The following is a 23,068-nucleotide window of genomic DNA, read 5'->3' as shown; positions in this document are numbered from 1 at the left end:
TAAGCTAACATCACTGTAAATCAGGACTCCAGGAGTCCCTGACGTTATACCCAAACAGTTGAAATGAGTAAAGGGGAAAGTGAGGGGGGAAAGTGAAGATAAAGTGAAATAAAGATGGTCTTTGTCTGCGATTCTCTGGAGTCTCAGGAAATGAATGATGTTGAATGTGCCGTTATATCACCGCGGTCCCACTCTGCATCAGCCGATAGAGCGGCGCATTTATCAGACATGCAGGGATCACGCCATACGGTTTTCAGATTAAGCAGTGCCGGCACAGACACACGGCCCAGGGTTTATGGAAGGCTGGTAATCCATTTCCAGTGTCAAAAGGACGTCTGATGCTCACATGCAATACGGTATTAAATACAACAGGGTCTTTAGGAAGGGGAAGATTCACCGTTGTAGCAGCGCTGACACAACCGCTGTTGCCTATCGAAATGTGCAGTAGAAAACATCTGTCTGTTGGTGTACTCACTGGCCTCTACGCTTGTGGACGAGAGGGGTGTGGTAGGACGTGTGTCTGGGAGGGACGTAGGCTTCTCCATCTTAGGCAGGGGAGGGGTGTGGTAGGACGTGTGTCAGGGAGGGACGTAGGCTTCTCCATCTGAGGCAGGGGAGGGGTGTGGTAGGACGTGTCTCTGGGAGGGACGTAGGCTTCTCCATCTTAGGCAGGGGAGGGGTGTGGTAGGACGTGTGTCAGGGAGGGACGTAGGCTTCTCCATCTGACGCAGGGGCGTAAGATCAACGGGACATCTTTTATTTAGTAACCCGAGGATACGGCCTTTAAATGTACTTTTCTTAATAAAAAGTGTATTTGTGTGTGGGGAGGGGGGGGAGTTAGATTTGCCATTTTCAAAAAGTAGGCGGGACACCTATTATGACACCTACGCCCCTGGTCAGAGGAGGGATTGTGAGTGGAGGTGTCAGTGACGGTTCCTGTCTCTATCCCCTCAGGAAAGATAGCAGTTGGAGCCCTTTAAATGCTTGTGCTGGAATGGCTCTTACTGAAGACGTGGCAGGAGTGGTTTCCACCTCTCTCTGAGCCAGCTACCTCTCCCAGAACAAGGCCCTGTCGAAGCTCTGACTAAATGTGGCAGCGTTGTTTGAAGGCAAACAAACAGCCTATTTGGCTCAAGGAAGTTTTCGCTGAGATTATATATTTTTTTAAATCATTGAATTGAATCTACATGTTTGTATTTTTTTTAAGGTCTAGTTTGTTTTCTGGCATTAGAAATATTTTGTGCACCCTTTTGTTCGCTCTGAGCCAACATCTGAGTAATTTCTTTTAACGGGCCGATGCTACGATGAAGTGTTATATGAGGAATAGCTTTTGTGATTCAGATTTCTACGTGTTAGTTCCAAAGAGAGCTTCTTTTTTTTGACTTTGCTACTCGTACTACAGTACACAATCCTTTTTTCTTGGATGCAAGTGGAATCGTTCAATTTCAAAGGCCAGGCATAATGAGGGTTGGAAGTCAGCGCTTCCTCGACCTTTGTCAGGAAGTCGTTAACAGTGTCTAATGAGACATGTAATCATTGTGAAATCATTATTCTCTCCATAAGACTCTTCCTGAGTAATGAAATAAGAAAAATGACCCGGGTTGGACTGTCCAACTATTACGTCAGAGGTGAAAGGTCACTGTTTCTTGGAACTCAGTCAGAGAAAAGACCGTATGATGTGTGCTTTACGCAATCCAGCTGAAGCTAAACCCTTTTCTGGAGTAAGTGTGTACAGTATTACTCATCTTTAATGCAGGCCGGCGCTATCTTTAATGAATTGGCCCCTCAACAAGCAGGACAGTCTGCTTTGTTAACTCACAAAACCTACAGGAGGTAACATTCAAGGAATCAGTGTGCTCTAACTGCAGATCCTTCCTCTTGCTCTGCAGAGGGACTTGGCAAGGAACAATAAGGAAGGGCTCCCCTCGCTAGCTTCTACTTCTTAAAATATGAGGATGATAAAAAGGGAAAAGGGTTTCGTGCTCTGGGGGACGGGAGAGATGCCTTCACGCGAGACACCGCTGAAACCAGATCCTGTGTTTCTCTTCCCCGTGAGCGCTGCTTGAAAAACACCAGGGATGGAGTAGAGCTTTCTGTACATTCTGTTACTGTACCAGATCCTCATGGCTGAGAGACCTTAGTACCATCTGCAGACAAGACTTTTTCGTTTCCACCCCAAAGATGGCTGGTGAAGATGGCGGACGAGGAAGTGTTTGGAATTTTTGAAGTGGGGTCTGATTGCTACGTCGATGAGGTAGGGGATATGCAGTCCAGCCAAAGCCCTTGTGAATGTGGCTATGAGTTCAATCATTTTTTGAAGGTGTTTAAACGTCTGCCCTAAATCGATCTCAGGTTTGCGTATAAAGCCATCCAGACTTGGCTTGATAAGCAGCCGTCCAGTATAAGCTTTCATCATTGACCTCTTCATCTAAGCCCGAGCCTCGGACTCCTGGCCTATAATCCTGATCACTTAAGGTATCATAATCGCCAGCACTCAGGAGCTGGACCACGTCTGAATCATTCATGCAGGTCTATAAATAATATAGACCCAGAAGCCAGTTAGCAGCTGCAACTCGACACAGTAGTCAGTGAAATACAATCTTTTCCAGTGTAAACTAATGTGTTTCACCTGCCCCAAACCCCAACGTCTGGACCAGACCCTGCAGCCCTGACTGACAGAGAGAAGCAGTCAACACGCTCTTCCTCCCTCTCCCCCCTCCCGACCCCACTTCCTCTTCCTCCGATTAATTTTTCACGCAGCCCTTTGATATCCTTCTCTGGGGGGGAGGGAGTATGGGTAATGTACACTCTAAGCACGAGGCTTAATTATTTCTCATAACCGCTCTTCTACTCTAATTAGTTCACTCCCCAGAAGTGAGCCCTGCATTATTTACACATCAAGGGGACACGCGGGGTGGAAGATAAATATTCAGCGATTGTTGACTTTGTCTGATTCCCGACGCTCTGACACAACTTGCCTCAACCCTCCGACGTCTCGACCTAATTTTGCTTTCTTTTTTTACGTAACGCGGCTAGTTGCTGCCTGGGTCCGGGCCTGTTGGCGTGAATCCCATTCGTCTTGTTCTCTAATTATCCAGACTCAGGGGTCATGGTGCTCTTATTGGAGGCCGAGAAAGTTAAAGAGCGGTTTCGGGATCGCATTAATAAGTGGTCAACGTGGAGACGAGTCGTAATCGCTATCGTATGTCAACCGGTGTTCTGCCATCTTGTCCGACCATATCAGATTTTGCTAACTTGGCGCAAAATAAAGAGGGCTAACCCTAGCCTTAACCTTGCTGTGCACGAGTGCAGTACCTGCTGTTCATGTTAGAAGGTCATCCGGAGCACTAGGTCTCTGTCAGTCAGGCATTGACTTCTGCAATGTTAGTATAAACACTCAGTTATTTAATCATTTACTCATGATGTAGGAATACAGCAATTCATTTTTATTTTATTTCGGCTATAGCTATTACACAAGCAGTACGGGAGTTCAGACATCTTTCTGTTCAACCATCTCAAAACTTCCCCCACAAGAGCACCTACTTTAATGAGCTAGACTTAAGAAAAGTCTTCAGCGTTCGTTCCTTCTGCCTCTATCAGGGTGAGTTTGCAGAGCACGTGAGCACTTCCCTGCCAATGGCTGTGGTGTGAATAGACTGCTGTATCTCTCCCCCTGGTGGATCCGACATCTCCAGGTCCTATTGTCTCCTCACTAAATACCTTCACAGGAACTCTGGTGGTTTAAAAAAAAAAATCCCATTGTGGACGTAAGGCAGCTGTTCATTTCCTCATTTCCTATTTCGGCTCGCGCGCCTCAAAGGGCCAATTCTGAGTGGAGATGCTGAATAGCGAGGGCTCGGAAATAAGTTGTTGCATGGGGTTTTTGTGATGCCTGGCACGAGAATTACCATAATCACTGTCAACATTAATGGAGATTGTGAATACTACAGACTCTAAACACGGCTTTTCCATATTTATAGAAGTAATAAACAGAGAATGCAAAGCAAATGTCTGTTATGGTTTAAAAGTGAACGCTGTTTACTGGGTTTCAAATGCATATTTGGGTTAGCAGATGAGAGCGGATCATATTTAAGTTGTGTGGTGTGAGTGGAAATGTAATATTCTTGGGCAAAACGCAAAGCATTTAACACCATCATATCTGGCGCTACGTGACGCCCAGATATCTGGATTTGTTTGCATGCTTGTTGCAGCAAATAAGCCTACACCTCAGTGGTAGAGCATCAAAAGATGGTTGGTTCAAATCCCTCCTTGTAGTTACTGTTGATAAAGGTAAATGAATACTGTTGCTTATAGCCCTGGGTATGTCCCAGGGTGCATGGTGGAGGAGCTAGGAACCTCAGTCCCTGACACCAATTTACAGAGCTTTGGTGTCAGACCTGACTGCCTTCAGGTGTAGACAGGGGTCCCGGCAGGGGTATTGGGACCCATAAAAAAAAAAAGAAGGTTTACCATTTATATTTTTGACCCCCCTCGACGGTGCCCCTAGATGCAGACATCACTGAGTTGTCAGTGGTTCATCCCAATGCTGAAGACACACCCTAGGTGAAACTCTTCCAAGTTTTGCATTTACTTCTCTCCCTGTGACATACAGATGCACTTGGGACCCAGGCAGAACTCATCACATTTCAGTAACTCCCCGTTTTATGAAGAATAGGAGAATGCTAACTGCTCCCCTGCAAGGAAACATGTCTGTCTGAAGTCAAGGAAGGTCACCGCAGCAAAAGTAACCTCTTTAGCAGGTTTTGGCAAGTGTTCATCGTGGAAATTTAAATGTTTTTCTTTCTTTCTGTCCAGGTGGAGATCACCCTGCAGGACGTTAATGACAACCCGCCTGTTTTCCCCAACGAAATTCTGGACGTGACCATCGAGGAGAACATTGGGGATGGATTCAAGATAATGCAGTTAACAGCTACGGATGCAGATGAGGTGAAATGCTTTAGGATTTCATGCTTTCCATACTGTGGCTTCTGTTTGGATGTTTGATCATACATTTGTAAAAGGGTGGTCAGTGTAAAGTCTAGGCTAGGTAGCCCTTACTCTGAACAGTTTTACAGTAGGGCTCTTTACTGGCTGTGAGACACAGGAAAAACAGAAATTGGCTAAGGTGGAATGTTGGCTCGTAGTTTTCAGCCAACGTCATCAGGCTCTTTGCAATTCTCCCACCAAGCATCCGACCACAGTGTGAAGGTATTCACTCAGAAAAACACACACTTACACACACACACACAGACTCACACACACACACACACCCTCAAACACACTCACATACACACACACTTTCCTGCAGCTCAGTGTTTTGACGTTATCTGAGAAGTGTCAGGGGCCGGCAATATCACGGAGCCCCGAGGAGACCGGCCAGCGATTGATTCCTCGCCCCGCATCTCTGATAGTCCCTCCGCGGCCACCGTAGTTCACATTACATCACTGGCATCAGCCTCGATTAGCAAAAGCCTCCATCTTTGCGCAGTTTTGTGCAGGATGTGGACATAAAATCCAGCGCTGAGCAGAAAGCAGGCCCTCCCAACGTATCCCAGGCCTGCGGTCTCTCAGCCCTGCCAAACTAGACAAGGGGACTGGATGGAAAGAAGTGCGCTCGGAGAGGAGAGAGGGATTAGTGAGAAGGGGAATATGGACTCATACTTAATGTTAACTTATGAGGCCACACGTTTTTTTTATTGCACAGCTGTTCCTCTGCCTCTCGCCAGTTCCGAATGTGAGAAAAGAAAATCAGGCCTTTCTGGAATATTCATTTTCGATCTGAATGCTACATCCACTGTTATTGTACTGGAGGCCGGTCAATATTTTGAATAGGGGGATTTTTAAGGACATTATTTGATTACCTTTTTCGTCTATGCCGGTGAATTTTAATGCTTTGATCTAGACGGCTTTACCACATGGTATTGTAATAGAAACAAGGGGCTCCTTTCACACAGTCTTTCACTGTTTCCCTATTGAATCTAAAGGGCTTGATCTGTGTTCAAATAGTACAGAAAAAAATTCTCTCACGGCTTGATTCCTCTTCTGGCTCTCTCTACTTGACTTCTCTCCTTGACTCCTCTCCTTGACTCCTCTAGTCTTCCCTGTTCAATCCCTTCAACTCTCCATTTAAAAATGAGGTTGGTGGGAAAGAGAAAGAGTAATGTTCAAAGTCTTGGGACGAAGCCTGTCAGTGAAGAAGACAAATGTAAAGACATCTGTCAGTTATAAAGACCGTTTTAGTCGATTTTCAGTCGATCTTTTATTACAGGAAAGGAGATGTTTATCCAGTATTTGAACACAGCAAGGAATAGGTCACCAGCTTTTGTGTTCCAAGCCTGCCGTTTTTTTCAAGCCAGATATGAGGCTAGCCAAGGTTTTGCCCACATCCTAACTCAGGAAACCTAAGTTGCGCTGACACTAAGTGTACAGAATGCAGTGGAGTCCTCGAACTGCATGGGTGAGGTACGGACACACAGCCAAGAGAACAAGCTGGAGACCAGCTGAACCACTGGATTCAGACATCATTATGATCCCAGCCAGACTGAGGGCGCTACATGTGTGATTCATGTGTGTGTGTGTGTGTGTGTGCTAGAATACTGTTTCTGCGTATCCTTTTTTTATGATTTCTTTTCTCTCGCTACCCTCATTTCCACCCGAGCGGAGCTAGGAAACGGTTGCATGAGCTTCGAAACAAAAGAGATGAAAGTATCGCCTTCTCACTCCTGATGAAAGTCTCTCCCGCAGATTGGTTCTCACCTCATTGGAAGAGAGAGAGAGACTGCCCTTTTTCTTTCTTTTTGGAAGAAACACGCTTGTTTTATTACTTCTCTGACCTAACGTGGAAACTATGCTGCAGGTACAGCTCGGTTAACAAAGAAAACGAAAACAATGGATGCTAAAAGAAGCAGATCAACAACTTTTAACCCTTAAGTTCTCGGCCTAAAAACACAAAACATGTGTTCACTCCCCACTCTTAACACCTCTGTAAAAAAACAACGCTAGCTAAGTGTTGCTGACAGAGGCATAGGTATAGTACTGTTTGTTACCCTTTGCACATGTTGTTGTGATTGGGCGGTGGAGGTGTGTCGTGATTGGCCCATGTCGACTGTCCTGGTTCGAACAGGAAGTTGTATTTCCCAGACGTTGTGTCTGTTTCACACCTCTTATCCCCTCCCCCTTCCACCCTCCCCCGGCCACCTGCCTGCTCCCGTTAACTTCTCATCTGCTAAATGAGTTTCCTCCTCTTCAGGTCTGGGCCACTCAACTCACAACTCTGCTCTTTAATTGGTTGGCCCACTTTTTTTTTCTCTACCCACCGTGCCTTGGGAGGGCGTTAACCGGTAAACAGTCAAACTCTTCTGGTGAAGGTCAGGGGAGCAGACGGCTTTGGGGAGTGTGTATGTGTGTGCTTGAGGGTGTGTGTGTGTGTGTGTGTGTGAAGGGGCTACTCCCTACTCCCTCTCCTCCTGCTCCCTCCTCTTGAACCCTATCAGAGAATTAATTGGCAGACGGAGGGTGTCAGGTTCCGGTTTGCTGCCCAGGTGGCTGATGGGATTTCCAGATCGTGAGCCCTGATTGATGACAGCGGGGGCCACAGATGAACACAGCCTCCCTCTGACCTCCCTCAGTAAAAAAAAAAATATATATATATAAAAAAAAGATATATTTAAAAAAACGTTTTACTGGTTGGTGTCTGGTTCTGAGAGTGGGACTCTCTCTGGTAATGCTATGAGACTGGGTCAGAGGGAGGCTTGAGCTGTGTGTTAAAGTACTGATGGGAAACAGAGTGTTGAGACGTAACCTTTATCTGTTCTCCTGCTCTCTTCCCTCGGCGATCAGGCTGCCGGACTGAAACTCAGTTTCAGTGAGAAGGTCGGAATCTACGAAATGTACTCCGTTGACCGTTGTGTCAGCCAGATCAAAAGAAGCCTTAATGTCAGCTATGAGTGAAACACTGTAAGCTTTTAACTTCAGCTTTGACTGTGTGAAACAAAGGGCCCCACTTCTGCCTGATGAAAGGTACAGCCTTTTGAAACGACTGAATCCGCCTCAGCACAAGACAGCAGCAGACAGAGATCTGCTCTTCTATTATGCTCGGAACAAACATAAACGTCAAGCTCTTTCGCCACCGTTATTCAGTTGTCATATCACGTTTGGCCCCCTACTCCAATTGCTCCTGCTATGGCTTTTGCATGTGGAGTAGCCATACTTGTCCAAGGTATCAAGGGATCTATTAGCTGCATTTATAGAGGAACACTATAGTCCCAAAGTTCAAAGACCAAGAGGAGGTCTCGGGAGGATTCAGCCATTCAGCTCCTGTGTTTTCTTTCTCTCTCTCTCTCTCTCTCTCTCTCTCTCTCTCTCTCTCTCTCTCTCTCTCTCTCACACTCTCTCTCTCTCTCTCTCTCTCTCTCTCTCTCTCTCTCTCTCTCTCTCTCTCTCTCTCTCTCTCTCTCTCTCTCTCTCTCTCACTCATTCACTCACTCACACTGTCTCTCTCTTTCTCTCTTTCTGAAGTGGTCACTTCGTTCTCTGAATAGTTCTGGAAGTGACGTGCTGCATTAGCAGTGAAGCTATTTAGTAATGTCACTTAAATGTGTGATGTTTTGGAGCTTATTTCACAGCTAGCCTTACAATGCAGTCTTTTATTGAAGTGGGGCGGTAAGCTGTGAGTTATGAAAGCACACGACATCTCAAGCTAACTAAATCAGCAGGTAGAAGTGCTTTGATGTCAGACAATCTCTCATACAAATCACATACATGACAATGAACATGTGTGTTAAACAAAGCTCATGTATGCAGCAGATTTCTTAGTCTGTACATGCAGTGGATTTTGTGTTCTGAGATATGTGGGAGTTTAAAATTTAGTGCAAAGTTCCAGAGTCAAATGCAGGTTAGGGTTGTTCAACCAAGGATGGAGGTTTTAGTAAAGCATTTGATTGCAGCCCTAGAGCTAGCAGCTTAAATTTGTCCATTGTGCCTTGCTTTGGATAAAAGCAACTGCCAAAAGAATACATTGTTATTGTTGTTCTAAAACCACTTCCTGTTCTTATCCACGCCTGCAGTTACTTATCCTTACACAAACACTCTGAGGTCAAACGCTCTGTGTATCTGTGTCTCTGCAGGGTCCTAATGCCCTTGTGACATACACCATAATCAGCGGCGCCGATGACAGCTTCCGGATCGACCCCGAGTCAGGTGACCTGATCGCCACCAAGCGATTGGATCGTGAGCGCCGTTCCAAGTATTCCCTGTTGGTCCGAGCGGACGACGGGAAACAGTCCTCGGACATGAGGCTCAACATCACGGTCAGCGACGTCAACGACCACACGCCCAAATTCTCCCGGGAAACATACTCCTTCGACCTCCCTGAGGACATGGCACCAGGTAACTCTCTCTCTCTCTCTCTCTCTCTCTCTCTCTCTCTCTCTGTCTCTCTTTCTGTCTCTCTCTCTCTCTGTCTCTCTCTCTGTCTCTCTCTCTCTCTCTCTCAGGACATGGCACCAGGTAGCGTCTCTCTCTCTCTCTCTCTCTCTCTCTCTCTCTCTCTCTCTCTCTCTCTCTCTCTCTCTCTCTCTCTCTCTCTCTCTCTCTCTCTCTCTCTCTCTCTCTCTCTCTCTGTCTCTGTCTCTCTCTCTCTGTCTCTCTCTCTCTGTCTCTCTCTCTCTCTCTCTCTCTCAGGACAGGTAACGTCTCCCCGTCACGCTCTCTCTCTCTGCCAATGACCTAATCACCACATTTTCAAGCATATTTCAGTTGTGGATGAACGATTTAGTCCATTATACATGCATGTGGCATATCTAAAAGGCTTTTAATGCAGGAGGTTGCAGCTTAATGTCAACAAGAGACATCAAATTAACTGTGGCACCTTTTCCATGAAATCCAGTGTTGGTGGGGGTTGTGTAGGGGGTGGTGGAGCAGCTTGGAGGGGTTTGGGTTGGCAGAGAGACAGCCTGCTGTAACAGACCCAAAACCCCACAAATCCTCACTGTCTGCCCGTCTACCTCTCCCAGGGTCCATCGTGGCGGCCATCTTGGCCAGCGACTCGGACTCTGGGGTGAACGGAGAGATCACCTACTCCCTGGAGGAGGACGATGAAGACCAGACCTTCCTCCTTAACCCCGTGACGGGGGTCTTCAACGTGACAAGGCCTCTGGACTACGAATCCCAGCAGTACTACATCCTGACGGTGCGGGCCCAGGACGGGGGCGGGCTGGCCAGCACAGTCAGGGTCTACTTCAACATCCTGGACGTGAACGACAACCGGCCCGTGTTCAACAGCAGCGTGTACAGCTCGTCGGTCACCGAGAGCCTTCCTCCTGGCTCCAGTATCGTCACGGTGGGGGCTAGTGACGCCGACGATGGTACGTCTCCCCGCTCTTCTGCTCTTTTGTCGTGTGAGGAATGTCTTACTTCTGGGGTTATGGCAGGGCCACTGGTCATTCGCTGACAAACCCGATTCGTTTCAGCCACTTCGCGCGCTGAGTCGCTGAGATAGTCTTTGGCGTCGGCGAACGAGAGCGGGGGAAAAGAACGCGGCGGCAGGAAACGGGATAGTATTTTACTTGAAATAACCAGTCAAGACACATAATACTCAACCCCAACCTCTTCAGCTTTTGCTCTTCCATCACACGTCGAAATAATTTGGTCAAAAACAGTAGAGCCACTGTACAACCCAAGCGGGCAAAGGTATGTTTCTATATCAGGTGGTTACGGTCAGACGTTTAGAGTTTCTTTACTCCTTCATGCTATTATACCAGCCCTGTCCCTCTCCTACTGTAATTACCCCTCCACCAAACCTAATGTGGTTACTCTGACCCACATTCCTGGGGGGAGAAAAGCTGTCTGGATTCAAGCGCGGTCTGGATCCTTCCTTCGCAGTCCTGGCGACCCGACCCTCTCACGGTGTCCCAGACTGCTCAGCAACAAGCTCCACAAAGCGTCCTTGTGAGCGTTTCCTGAGCCGCGACCTCCGAAAGCGGTCGGGTCGCCGTGGTAAATGTGTCCCCCGGCTTTTGATAAGGGATTACGTGTGTACTGTAAATACTCGCCAGAGTGTGGGAAGGTGCCGTCGAGGTTCCACATGAATACTCCAATGACTTGCATTACAGGACGCTCAATTAAGCCTCATTTTGCTGCGGCTCCAGGGCAGGATTTCAAGGCCAGATAGATTTTTTTGTTGTTGGCAGTGTAGTTGTGCCATTACGGCAGTTATGTCATTTGAATAAATGTTTCTATTAGGTAGCATTTCCGAAAGTGCTGCACTTACGGACTTTGCTGTAATGTTTCTTTTCCTATACAGATCTGTCAAACTGCTTATTGTGGCAGACTTTGTTATGCCAGTGTATGAATATTGGTTGATTGAATAATTTTTGGGGGCTCATACAAAACGGATACAGTTGAATGTCCTCATACGTAATAGTGATATGTTGATGTTTTTACACCCCAAAAACCCCAGTATGTCTGTTTGTTTTCCTCCCAGGTCCTAATGCGGAGCTGTTCTACAGCATCGTGTCCGGTGACCCCCAGGGCCAGTTTGACATCACCAAGGCAGGCGTTCTGCAGACCAAGAAGACCCTGGACAGAGAGACCCAGTCCTTCTACAACCTGGTGGTGACCGTCCACGACATGGCCCCGGCCCCCCTGTCCCGCTTCACCAGCACGGCCCAGGTCTCCATCATCCTGCTGGACGTGAACGACTGCCCGCCCGCCTTCACCTCGCAGAAGATGACCTTCATCCAGGAGAACACACCGGTCGACACCGTGGTCTTCAAGGCCCAAGCCTCCGACTCGGACAGCGGCCCCAACAGCTACGTGGAGTACTCCCTCCGAGGTCGCCACGGGAACAAGTTCAGCATTGGCACCATCGATGGGGACGTGAGGCTGGTGGGGGAACTAGACCGAGAGGAGCACTCCAACTACACCTTGACGGTGGTGGCGACGGATAAAGGGGAACCCCCCCTGTCCTCCACCATGGAGGTCACCATGATGGTCCTGGACGTCAACGACAACACGCCCAGCTTCTCCCAGAACATCTACGACGTGGAGATCGAGGAGAACATGCTGACGGGCACCGACGTCCTCCAGGTGTTTGCCAGCGACGCCGACGAGGGGACCAATGGGCAGATCCGCTTCTCCGTTGGCGGAGGAAACTCCGGCAACTCGGATTTCAGGATCGACTCGGTGACCGGGGTGATCTCAGTGGCCCGGCAGCTGGACCGGGAGACGCGGGCGTCGTACTCGCTGGTGGTCCAGGCGGCCGACCGAGGGAGCAGCCCCAGGGTGGACCGAGCCACCGTCAACATCGTGCTGCTGGACGTCAACGACTGCTCGCCCGTGTTCGAGCTGTCGCCTTACTCTGTGAACGTCCAGGAGAACCTGGGAAGTCTTCCCAGAAACGTTCTACAGGTCAGTGCTCCGGGTTTGAGTCGGGTCCTTCTAGACAAAGCCCAATTCATACAGCCGCCCCAGGACTTTAAATGAGCTAATGGCTTAACCAAGTTTGTAGGCATATTAACCCAATAAGTACGTGTAAGAGATCGGTTTACAAAAACATCAAGCACGGTGGTCATGTTTTGCAAACTGCCAAGAAGAAATGTGCGACTGACATACTGTACTAAGGGGATGATATATGAAACCACTTATGAGTACACACTAAGACATCTTTCTTAGAAAAACTAACAAAAAAGTAAAATATTGGATTGTACTCTACCAAACTGTATTGCAATAACATTGGTCTTAAGTAGCATCATAACTAGATAAACCTTTAAAAAGTCTGGTTCCAGTGATAGTAGTAGAAATAGTCCAAGTTAAGCTTCTTCAGTCCATAAACCTTCAAGGAAATGAGTCTGCAGATGCACTTGAACTCACTAATGAGCCCTGTGGTGTGGAGACCAATGCCCAGCGTATTGTCGAGGGACAGGGGGGCGGGCGGGCGGGGTTACAGGTCCCAAAGAACATCCGAACGTCAGCCCCCTTTTTATTTATTTCTAAGAACCCAATAGCGCGTGACTCGATCCTAGGCCGGGGTGGAGTCTCGCGTGCTCGCGTCACAAACGGAGCCTGTTTCTGTGTGTCCGCTCCAGGTGGTGGCCAGAGACGACGACCAGGGAGCCAACGGCCAGCTGAGCTACATGCTGAGCGGGGGGAATGAGGAAGGCTCCTTCAGCCTCTCCTCCAGCGGCCAGCTCAGCCTCACCCACACCCTGGACCGGGAAGCCCGAGGGCGGTACACCCTCCTGGTCACGGCCACGGACTCAGGTGAGACCGCCGTAACAGGAGGCTGGGAGGCCGGGAGGCTGGGAGGCCGGGAGGCCGGGAGGCCGGGAGCCTGGGCCCGGACCTGTTGAGATGTTCCCCGTGTTTCAGTACGAGACGGTATTGAGATGGATGGGGACCGGTATTTTTCATCATGGACCGATGCTCATATCTAAACTCATACCACATTTAGCATGCTCACCTTAATGTCTATCGTCCCCTATTCATGGCAGCATATATCTCGTGAAGTTACAGCTCTGTCCAAAGGGCCCATGTGGGTTTCATCAGAGGGAACGGGCCTTGAAAAAACAGGTTTAGGATTCTCAGCATTCAGCAAAGTTGCAAAATCCGACCCTAAAAGTAGCTTTTCTTTTCTGAAATGAACAAGAATGTCAACATGCTGTGATTACAGTTTCACGCTGAGCGTGATGTTTTCACTGAGTGAGATAATCTGAATGTGCGCTCTCTCTCTCTCTCTTACTCACTCACTCACACTCTCTCTCTCTCTCTCTCTTACTCACTCACTCACTCACTCACTCTCTCTCTCTCTCTCTCTCTCTCTCTCTCTCTCTCTCTCTCTCTCTCTCTCTCTCTCTCCCCCTCCCTCCCCCCCTCTCTCTCTCTCTCTCACTCTTTCTCTCCCCCCATCTCTCTCTCCCCCTCCCTCCCCCCCCCCCCCTCTCTCTCTCTCTCTCTCTCTCTCTCTCTCTCTCTCTCTCTCTCTCTCTCGTCACTAAAAGAAGAATTGTGTTTTTGACTTATTCCCCGGAAACCTGGCTTGCGTGTTTGAATGAACAGGGTCCTGTGTTTGTTTGGGCACAGTGGTATAGCTTGTTATATGCAGATAAAAGGTTAGCTTGTTATTCCATAGAGGTCAGTAAATGTGCAGTTGAAGAGAGTGCATGCGTATCCCTATTCCAGCCTAATCACACACTAGCCCGGTTAAGTACAGGTTTTCCTTGGGATACTTTGGCAGGACCGTCATGGTCAAAGGGCGGTTCTTGTTCATTCCTGGATGACCATGTGTTTTCTCTGTGATGATGGGTGTTCTGGACTGCGTAGCCTGCTGGTGAGAATGGTGACAATAGCGGAAGTGCTCTGAAAAACCGAACTATGCCTGTTAGTCTTTATGAAGGAACAGAGCCCTAGTTCTATATCTAAAAGCTTCAACGTGTGCATTAGATTTAGTTTATTTGTATTATAAATCAAGTGTGCGGTTACCTTGAATAGGTTGTAGAGGTTTTGTAGTAGTTTTAAGTTGTGATGGATTATGTATAACGTGAGGTAGTGGTGTTGTGATGGATTTATGAGGGTTAATAACGGCTGTTGTGTTTAGGTGAGGTTCTATGGTTCATGAGAATGCTATTATTCAGAGGCTTGTCAAATTATTCCATCATCAAAGGCCTGTCAGCAAATCCATAATATTATGACTTTTGTATTTGGGATTCTCCACCAAGCAGCCTTCTCTACAGCAGGCCTTGTGTGGAATATAAAAATATGAAGAGAAAAAAACAACATAATTACACAGTGAAAATAGCAGAGATGCTTTTCTCATGTGTTTGAGGCCAGGACTGAGACGCAGGAGGAAATGGTTATCCCATGAAGCCTCTGGCTGGATGTGTCAGAGGTGGACGAGGAAGTCGGGATCTGAACCAATGGTCTTCCAGCCCATTTTCAACTGAAAACATCTAACACTGCCTAGCACAGTTTTTTCTGTGACACGTTTTGTTTATTTATGTGTCTGTGTTTGGTGAATGTCACTTGGAACATGAATTAGACTAAATGGGGGCACACAACGGCAAACCATAGTTGAAATACTGCAATGGATGAATGTGTGGAGACAAGGAAACGTGTCAATCCAGCTAAGAAAGACTTTCTTTTTTAAAATAATGATCTGCTTGGTGAACTATGTCATGAATTCCACTTAGCGAGTGTGCCTGCGTTCCATCTCATGGTTGTCTCCATCCTGCTTGGCCTGTGGACGGAAGGTGAACTTAATAACAGCAGACTGAGTGGAGTTTCAGACCTGCTCCGTTGAGTGAAATCTGTCGTGAAACGTCTGGAGCCGGGGGTGGAGCTCCCTGACGCCGCCTCTCATAACGAGCCCTGGCCTCCTCTGGAGCTCTGCACCCCGGTCCTCAAAACGTGGCACAAATACAAGCAGTATAAAGGTGTTTTACAAGCGGGCTTGTCGAAGGGAAACTCACAGATCAGCCCAGTGGAAAGTTGTTCTGAGGCTCAGACTGGGATGGAGAGAGAGAGACAGAGAGAGAGAGACAGAGAGAGAGAGAGAGAGAGAGAGAGAGAGAGAGAGAGAGAGAGAGAGAGAGAGAGAGAGAGAGAGAGAGAGATAACAGGACTGCAAATAGAGCCAGTCTGGACTAATAGCAGCGACTACATCTGGGATCAACTGCAGACTTATCTGATCTTCAGTTCGGTCCTCTGCCTAGTAACAGCTATGCACCCCCCCCCCCCCCCTCCTCTGCACGCAACACACGCACACACACATGTACGCGCACACGCGCGCACACACGCAAACACACACCAGGGTAGAAGAATGACCGTGAGGCCAAGGTTAAATGAAGGAGCAAGGAGTTAACAAGGAGTCACAGAGCAGTGTGTTGGTAGGGAGACTTCATGGACCTGGGTCACCACTGCATCTGAACACACACATAAGGACAGCAGTTGGTCACTGATCACAGTGGCAGCACGGCAGGACTTTTATTATCTTTATTTTCCAAATCCATTGCATTTCACGTACCTTCATGTAATATCAAGATATTTACGTTTGACACTTTAGTCATGAAGCAGTGACTTTCATCCAAAGAGTCGTACGTAAAGAGATTTATTGCAGAGCCCACAACCTAAAAATAAAAGAATTCTGCTGCATAAAATATCATCTACGATGTGTTTCCCCTCACTCCTCACATCCGCCTCCATCTCATCTGCCTGGCAGAGCTGTGGAGGAGAGCCCAGCGAAGGCTCTGGAGTGGGGGCCCCTGTGGTAAGAAGGCCCCCATGGGGACATTTACATGCACCACGTTCGGTCACATATATTAAAGAGGAGGCACAGTATATCCCTGTGGCCCACGCCCGAGCAGGAACGATCACACGGAATTCCTCCTGTGTCCCTCCCGCGTTTCCCAGAAGGCCGCAGGGTACTGCTCTCTGCCTTTTCGGGGGCTAAACGGGCGCTTAGCAGATAAAGAATTTTAATGACCGTCCCGTTTAAAAAGCAGGATCTTTTATGTTGCGTAATGGCTCTTGTGAATCCAGTCTGTGGACCCACCCACGTTTCTGGAGTGTTTTCTGAACAGGATCACGCGTTCCTAGGAGCTGTCAATCCCTGTTGTGTGTGTTTTAGACGAGCTGTCCGTCTCTTCCGAAAGGAGTCCGTGGGAAATATTTATCACCTTGTGCTCGGTTGTGTTATTTTTCAAACCTGCACAATACACTAAATGGAAAGTTGAGCTAATGAAGCTACTGATAAGTGGTGTAGGCGCACAGGCAGGGTCTCACAGATCACTGTCCAGAGCTTGCCACAATAAATCTTTAATGGGGTCAGTTTCAGAAGTGTTCAGCCAGCAACAGTCTAGTGGCAACACAAGATGAAGCCAACTAAAATATCAGGTTCCTCAAATGAACTTTTAACAGACCTGTAACATTCTAGATCAACTCTTAAAAAGGACTCAGTAACAATGTGGTCTAGCAATTTTTTGTTTTTGTTCCTATCCTCTCTTTTCCACTCCTGTTTTTCGGCTCGCGTAACAATTGCTGGAACCGAGTGTTTGTGTAAATAGCCTTAGTATCTAATAAGAGATTTTAAGAGGTGGTGAGGTTTGGATGATTAGTGCTTTGCGGCAGCCAGAAAAGATCTACACTTTCTAAAATGGAAGCTAAGTTAGGCCCTCACAACCTCTTAAGGTTCATTTATCCATGAATCCATATCTAACACTAGCAGTTAATCTCAAATGAGCAATTTATTCAAAACTAGTCCTGTAGCATTCTGTCTGCCAAAATGGCAGATACTGAAAACGTTTAGGCCTGTTCAATACCACGTCAACATATATGACACAACCAGCTCTTTTTCAGTCGTTTTCTCTCGTTTGCACTTAAAAGTGATTTGAAAAGCTGTTGTGTGGAGTGGGTTGTTATACTGTGTGTTTTCCAAACACTGGTGACAAGCTGTTGTTCCACGACCGTTTCAATACAATGAGGGATCAGTCATTTAAGAGTCCTTGGAGTCTGGCGTTTGACAGAGAACTCAGAACTATTGAACAGCTCAACAAAAATAAAAGCGCCATTGTATTGAAACCACAAAAGGCAGATCACTTCATAAAATCCCAGAATGTGCTCTGGAGTATGAGCAAACAGCAGTTAAAAAAATATGTCAAACCATTCAGACACGCCACGCCATAAATAACTGTAAATCCATATACCGTTTAGGAATGATTTGATGAGTGCTTCAGAGAGGAGCTGCATTATTAGAAATGCAGGTTGTTTTCAGGGAGGGGCCTGGTAGGTTGTACGTAGGAGGGAGAGAGAGATATATCCTTTTCCTTCTCTCCCTCGTTAACTGTGAGAAACCCTCTGTTTACTTTTGTTATATTTGGCAAACCGTGCGGGATAGCTCTCTCCCTGCACCCACGTGTCCCCTCGGCCATTCATGGGTGCTGGATGGAGCCACATTAAAAGGAGCTTTGTTGCAAAGCAACAGGTTCTCAGGGGGAGAAAAATGTCAATTTCATTGCGATGGCGGCCAATTCACCCTGAGTAATGATGTGTTTTATTTACGCTGTCCCCGAAAGAACACAATCTACCCGCAGTCCATAAACCGTAATTAACCGTTTAGCCCTAAGCTCCAGGCTACAGATGGGCTGTCTCGTAAATTTACACATTCATCCATCTTCTCTAAGTCAACCTGTCCCGTGCTTCGAACTTTAATGAAGCCCTCTGTTTGGACATCCTGTCGTTGTTCCGACCGATCAAAACGGACCGCTCGGTTCATTTCGACCCTGCTGAACGCTGGACCCATCAATAATATTGAAGGGAGAGATTATCCCTTGTGCCAGCAAAGACACCCAAACCAAGATCTTAGCTCAGATTAGAGGGAGTAACCAGGGCCCCCTCCAGCTTCTCAGGGGGGAGGTGGTGGTGATTTCCTCCAAATAACTGTTACCCCCCGCGCTGCTGTCTTGGTGGCATATGCCAGGAAATGGCAAAAGCAGATAGTTTAATTGTAATTACATATGTATTTATACCCCCTCTGGCGCGGAAAGTATGGCCATGCCACCTTACTTGAGGCTAATGTGATTTGCCCACTGGTAATATACACTAATAAGGTGCTTAGGCCCAGCCATATGTTTATGCCAGACAATGCTTTCTGGGGAGGGCTTATGACCAGCTTACAGGGGAAACTGTCTGTGTGTATTTAAGATGGAGCAGGGGAGAGCAGATGGCCTGTGATCCAGCGAGTTTTCAGAGCTTGTTATTTTGCACGCTGAAGCTTGGAGGTTATTCAGGGTTTGGTACTCTCATTCGATCATCCCTCTGAAAACAAACGTTTCAGGCACCCCACTGAAAGCTTGTAATTGCATATTAGCTGATCAAATTCAACACTCGTTCTCACAACAATTCCACCACTTTGGCGGACCTAAGGATCGTTTTGAATCACGAGATATGATGTTTTGGTCTCTATGGCCCAAGTTGTGTCATGTGAAGAGCCAGTAGGGATTCCTGATGTTTGAATTTGTAGTATCACTTTTGCAGTGTGATTAAGTTAGGGTCAGCAATACTTATGCTTCGTCAGCGCTTAAAGTGATTCGCTGTTGTGTCAGGTTTCTGTGTGAAATGACACTGTGCGACTACAGTTGCCTTTTTACCCCATACTGTAATGGCGACTGACAACATAGACAGGGTTATCGGAATACCATCGGTCTGTTGAAGTATTCCCTCGGAAAATACTGGAAAAACACGGTTAAGGAAAGACTGTCTTTGGGACTTAGCTGGAGCATTAGCCTCACGACAGCTCACGCACTTCTCGAGGGGCAACGCTTCATGCTGGATACAAGGCGCTCGGGAGATTAAACATCGTCTTTGTTGATTGAAAAAACACAAACCGTCTCTCCTCATGTATAATCTCAGGGACATATTTTAATTGAATAAACACACACACACACTTTGCACAGTTTTTTTATGGCTTCTGGAGAGCGTCAACAGCTTTCTGAAATCAAGAGTACAAGAACAGACCTTGATCTATTTACCTCAGTTTAAACACCATTGTTGATTAATCTCGACGTGAGGTAAGTAATGACCGTGTCAAACGGATCCCATCAGGAGAGAGAGGAGGACACGTCAGGTCACTGCAGTGTCGCACAACCTCAGATCAACCCCTAAATACGATTACACTAATGAACGTGCATCACAGCACAGGTTCAGTACTACCTGACGGCTCGCTAGCTAGTTGGCCAGGCGACAACACTGGGTAAGCTTAGATCTGACTCGGGCAGTAAAAAAAAGACCTACATTTCATTTGGGTCATTTCAAGTATTTCTACTTCATAGAATACTTAAGAAGGATTCGTAAAATTCTAATTTAGTCTTCCTCTGAGTGAGCAGAAGACTGTCAGATGAGTGTGGGAGCTTGGTTTCCTATAGCCTGATGGAGACAAGAAGGTACTGGCAAAGCCGATGGGTAAAATCACACTGAAGTTTCATACAAATTTGGAAAATGGTGTAAAACACATAACCGCTGATGAAGCAAGTACAGAAAATGTTAAACGTGTCTGGGAACAGGTTTCCGCTGATGGAAACAACCATTTTAATCGCACTGCATGGTGGCCACCGGTTCCGTCGGTGTCCCACTGTCGTTTCCACCAGCCGTTCTCTCTCGCCCTGCCGTTCTCTTTCGCCCAGCCGCTCTCTCTCGCCCAGCCGCTCTCTCTCGCCCAGCCGCTCTCTCTCGCCCTGGCAGCGTGAAGTCATCTGTCATACAGCCACCCGCCCGATACATCCACGCGATGCCAGACCTACAGCAGGAATATTTATCTGTCGCGTCGACCAGCGCTTGCAGCCGTGGATCACAAATAGTGGCACCATCTCCAGTTCTCCTCAGCTAAATCACCGACCTTGACACCAGGCTTGAGTAACAGGGCCAGATTCCTGGGCAGGAGGCTGGGAGGAGACACAGGCACGGCTGGCCAGGCGGAGAGCATGCCATTGCGATGATATAAGCCCCCTGTGTATTCAGCTATGATAACATTATGGTAGTGGTGGATTATTAACGTGTTGTCAGTTAATCTGATAACGCAACATCCCTTGGCTATCAGTTTGTCTCTGTTATCAGTAGAGATAGCAGTGAGGAGTCTGAGATGGTGTTGTTGTTAGTGGCTATAGGACTAACGAGTCGAACGCAGCATGGACCTTCATAAAGGAGCAGGTTTCACTTACGCTGCTGTGACACCTTCCGCTCCAGTCGTCACTGCTTCTAACAACTGCCTTTTACACACATTTGCATAGCTGCTAAGATATTATGTTCCCGGACATCTATATCTGTCAGCCCACACAATGTAACAAGATAGATCCAAACTATTTACACATTTGACAGCAGGTCGACGAGGCAGCTGCTGGTGGTAATGGGATCTGAGTTTCCCCCAGGAGACAGGGAGACGGCCTCCCGAGTGGAGGAGCGTGGTGCTGGGAGAGCGATACACCCCGAAAGATGTGAAAAATGCCTTGTTTGAACCCCCGGGCTGTCAACAGCAGTGGGTTCAGCCCAGGTTCACGGTCAGGGTGAGGAGGGTTTGTGCGGCTGCTGGTGTTTACGGCTGGATGCTAGGTTTCCTTAAGGCTTACCGGGGATTATCCAGGGTCACTGTGTCTGTCTCTCAGCGCCCAACCCTGCTGTGATGAAGTTGGGGTGCCTGGCATGGGGTCAGGGGTGGCGCAAGTGCACGGCTCTTCGAGACGGGCCGGGGTCGCGGAGGTGTGCAAGGCCGTCTCCTCACTCGCACCCCCTGGTAAATAGGTTGTGACATCACATCCTGCCGAAAAGTGAAACGTCAGGAATGGGGGCCGAAATGTGTCCTGTGAAGAAAACTGGGAAAAAAAGTGTTGGTCCAAGCTCATTGGCTGCCGTTAGTCAGGAGGAACAATGCTACTGAAATGCTCTGACAGGGGATTGAATAACAGAAAGAGCTGACTGCTTCTGGCTTCCCAGAACAGAAATTCAACACAAATATTTTTTAAGTCATTCACTTCTCAACGCTGAGAAGGCCAGTCATTCTCAATCATCATTCCAAAGCATTTGGACTGTTGTGTTTCCTCTGGTAACACTTAATAAAGTTAGCTGGTACCAAGCTTGGGCAATTTCCAAATGAAGTATTTTGGCCATGGTTAAGCTTAATTGTTGTGCTTGTACAATTGTGTGTGTGCTCCAGAGAGCTAATGAGTCCAGTAGACAAAGCCAATTGGCTTTGAAACCCACTTAACTGTGTAGCAGCCCAGAACATCTATGACACAATACAGCTCCAAAGCTCTTAGGAGTTGTTGTCTAGGAACAAGAGCTTGACCGTGAACAGAGGCTTTGCACTCGCTCACGTAAACTGATAGAGACACTCGACAGGCAGAGATTGATCCTTAATTAAGAGGATCACTCTTCCAGTCCAGGCATTTCTAATCTGCTTCCATGGCAACCCCGTATGATGACTCGGGCAGTCGCCTCACGTTGGCTGCCGGTGTGCGATGAAGAGACTTATGTAAACGTGCTCGCTTCTGAATGCTCCTGAGTACGATCGCTGACCAGACACTGGCTGTCCTCATGTGCCTCAATTCTAATCCTGAATGACATGACCAGTTGTGGACAGGATTCTTGTGTCAATAGCCTGTAGTTTTGACAGCCTGAAAGGACCACTATGTTTTGGGGGGGTTTGTAAAAAAGAGAGAGAGAGAAACTGAATACGGAGAATGCTGACAGAACTGGATAATTGCTTGTATTAAACAGATGAAAACATTTTAATTGACATTATAAAATGATGAACAGCTTAAAATGATATCATGTCTATATTTGGCAATAAACATTCTTAAAAATGCATTTCTGGAGTGAAACAAAAACAATGCATGACTCAAGTCCTTGATTCACAGCCAAAATACAGTTGGTGTTTTTTGGCATCTTTAGGTTATGAAAAATAACCTAAAGATGCCATTGGTCGTGTTCTCCTGGAATGTGGCGGTGTTTGTTCATTTGGAAGTGTGTTAAGTGTATTTATGCTAACATGTACACTGGAGACAGGAGCAGCTGTAACCAGGAAAAACAGGAAACATAATATTATAGCCAACTATCAAATATTAGTTTAAAAGTTACTCAGACATTTATATGTGTATTTTAAAAACAACTTTTAAACTCCTGGGCAGCTAGAGTTAGGCCATTTAGAATGCTATCTTAAGATGTAAAAAAAAAACTATTAAAGTCTGGTGCTGTTCCTGAAAATCCCATTAGCTAAATGTAAGTCTTTCCAGCGAGCACTAATCCCTTTGTCATCCATACGAGCAGATGATTGTTGCTTATAGTACCTGGTGAGCTTACAGACACATGCTTTTAATTACCTTGATCTTTCAAACCAAAAGAGTCCCTCTTGGCGATGAAATGGACTTATCAGAGACTCTCTCTCAGATCTCTTCTCCAGCGTTCCATTAGTTTTGATGATGCCCAGCTCCCGAGAGAACATAAGAGATTATCCACAGACACTTTCCAGATATTTCTTATTATTTCTTATTAATATCCCACCGAAGGGAGGGTCCAAGCACCTGATGTT

General features: G+C 47.1%; 1 protein-coding gene across 1 annotated transcript in view; it reads left to right on the top strand.

The window, feature by feature from the left end:
• The window catches only part of fat4 (FAT atypical cadherin 4), an 80,587-nt gene that overhangs the window by 35,407 nt on the left and 22,112 nt on the right, over positions 1–23,068 (top strand). Inside the window, exons 2-6 of the mRNA XM_084697767.1 lie at positions 4,816–4,947; positions 9,126–9,387; positions 10,014–10,364; positions 11,483–12,408; positions 13,086–13,260. Of these exons, the coding sequence (XP_084553893.1) occupies positions 4,816–4,947; positions 9,126–9,387; positions 10,014–10,364; positions 11,483–12,408; positions 13,086–13,260 (1,846 nt within the window). The remainder of the gene's footprint in view (positions 1–4,815; positions 4,948–9,125; positions 9,388–10,013; positions 10,365–11,482; positions 12,409–13,085; positions 13,261–23,068) is intronic.

Source organism: Hypomesus nipponensis, chromosome 1 (genome assembly GCF_054491055.1).
Source record: "Hypomesus nipponensis isolate SF chromosome 1, ASM5449105v1, whole genome shotgun sequence".
In the NCBI taxonomy this organism is placed as follows: domain Eukaryota; kingdom Metazoa; phylum Chordata; class Actinopteri; order Osmeriformes; family Osmeridae; genus Hypomesus; species Hypomesus nipponensis.
Note: the sequence above shows the minus strand (reverse complement) of the source record. Positions and strands in the feature narration are given on the sequence as shown.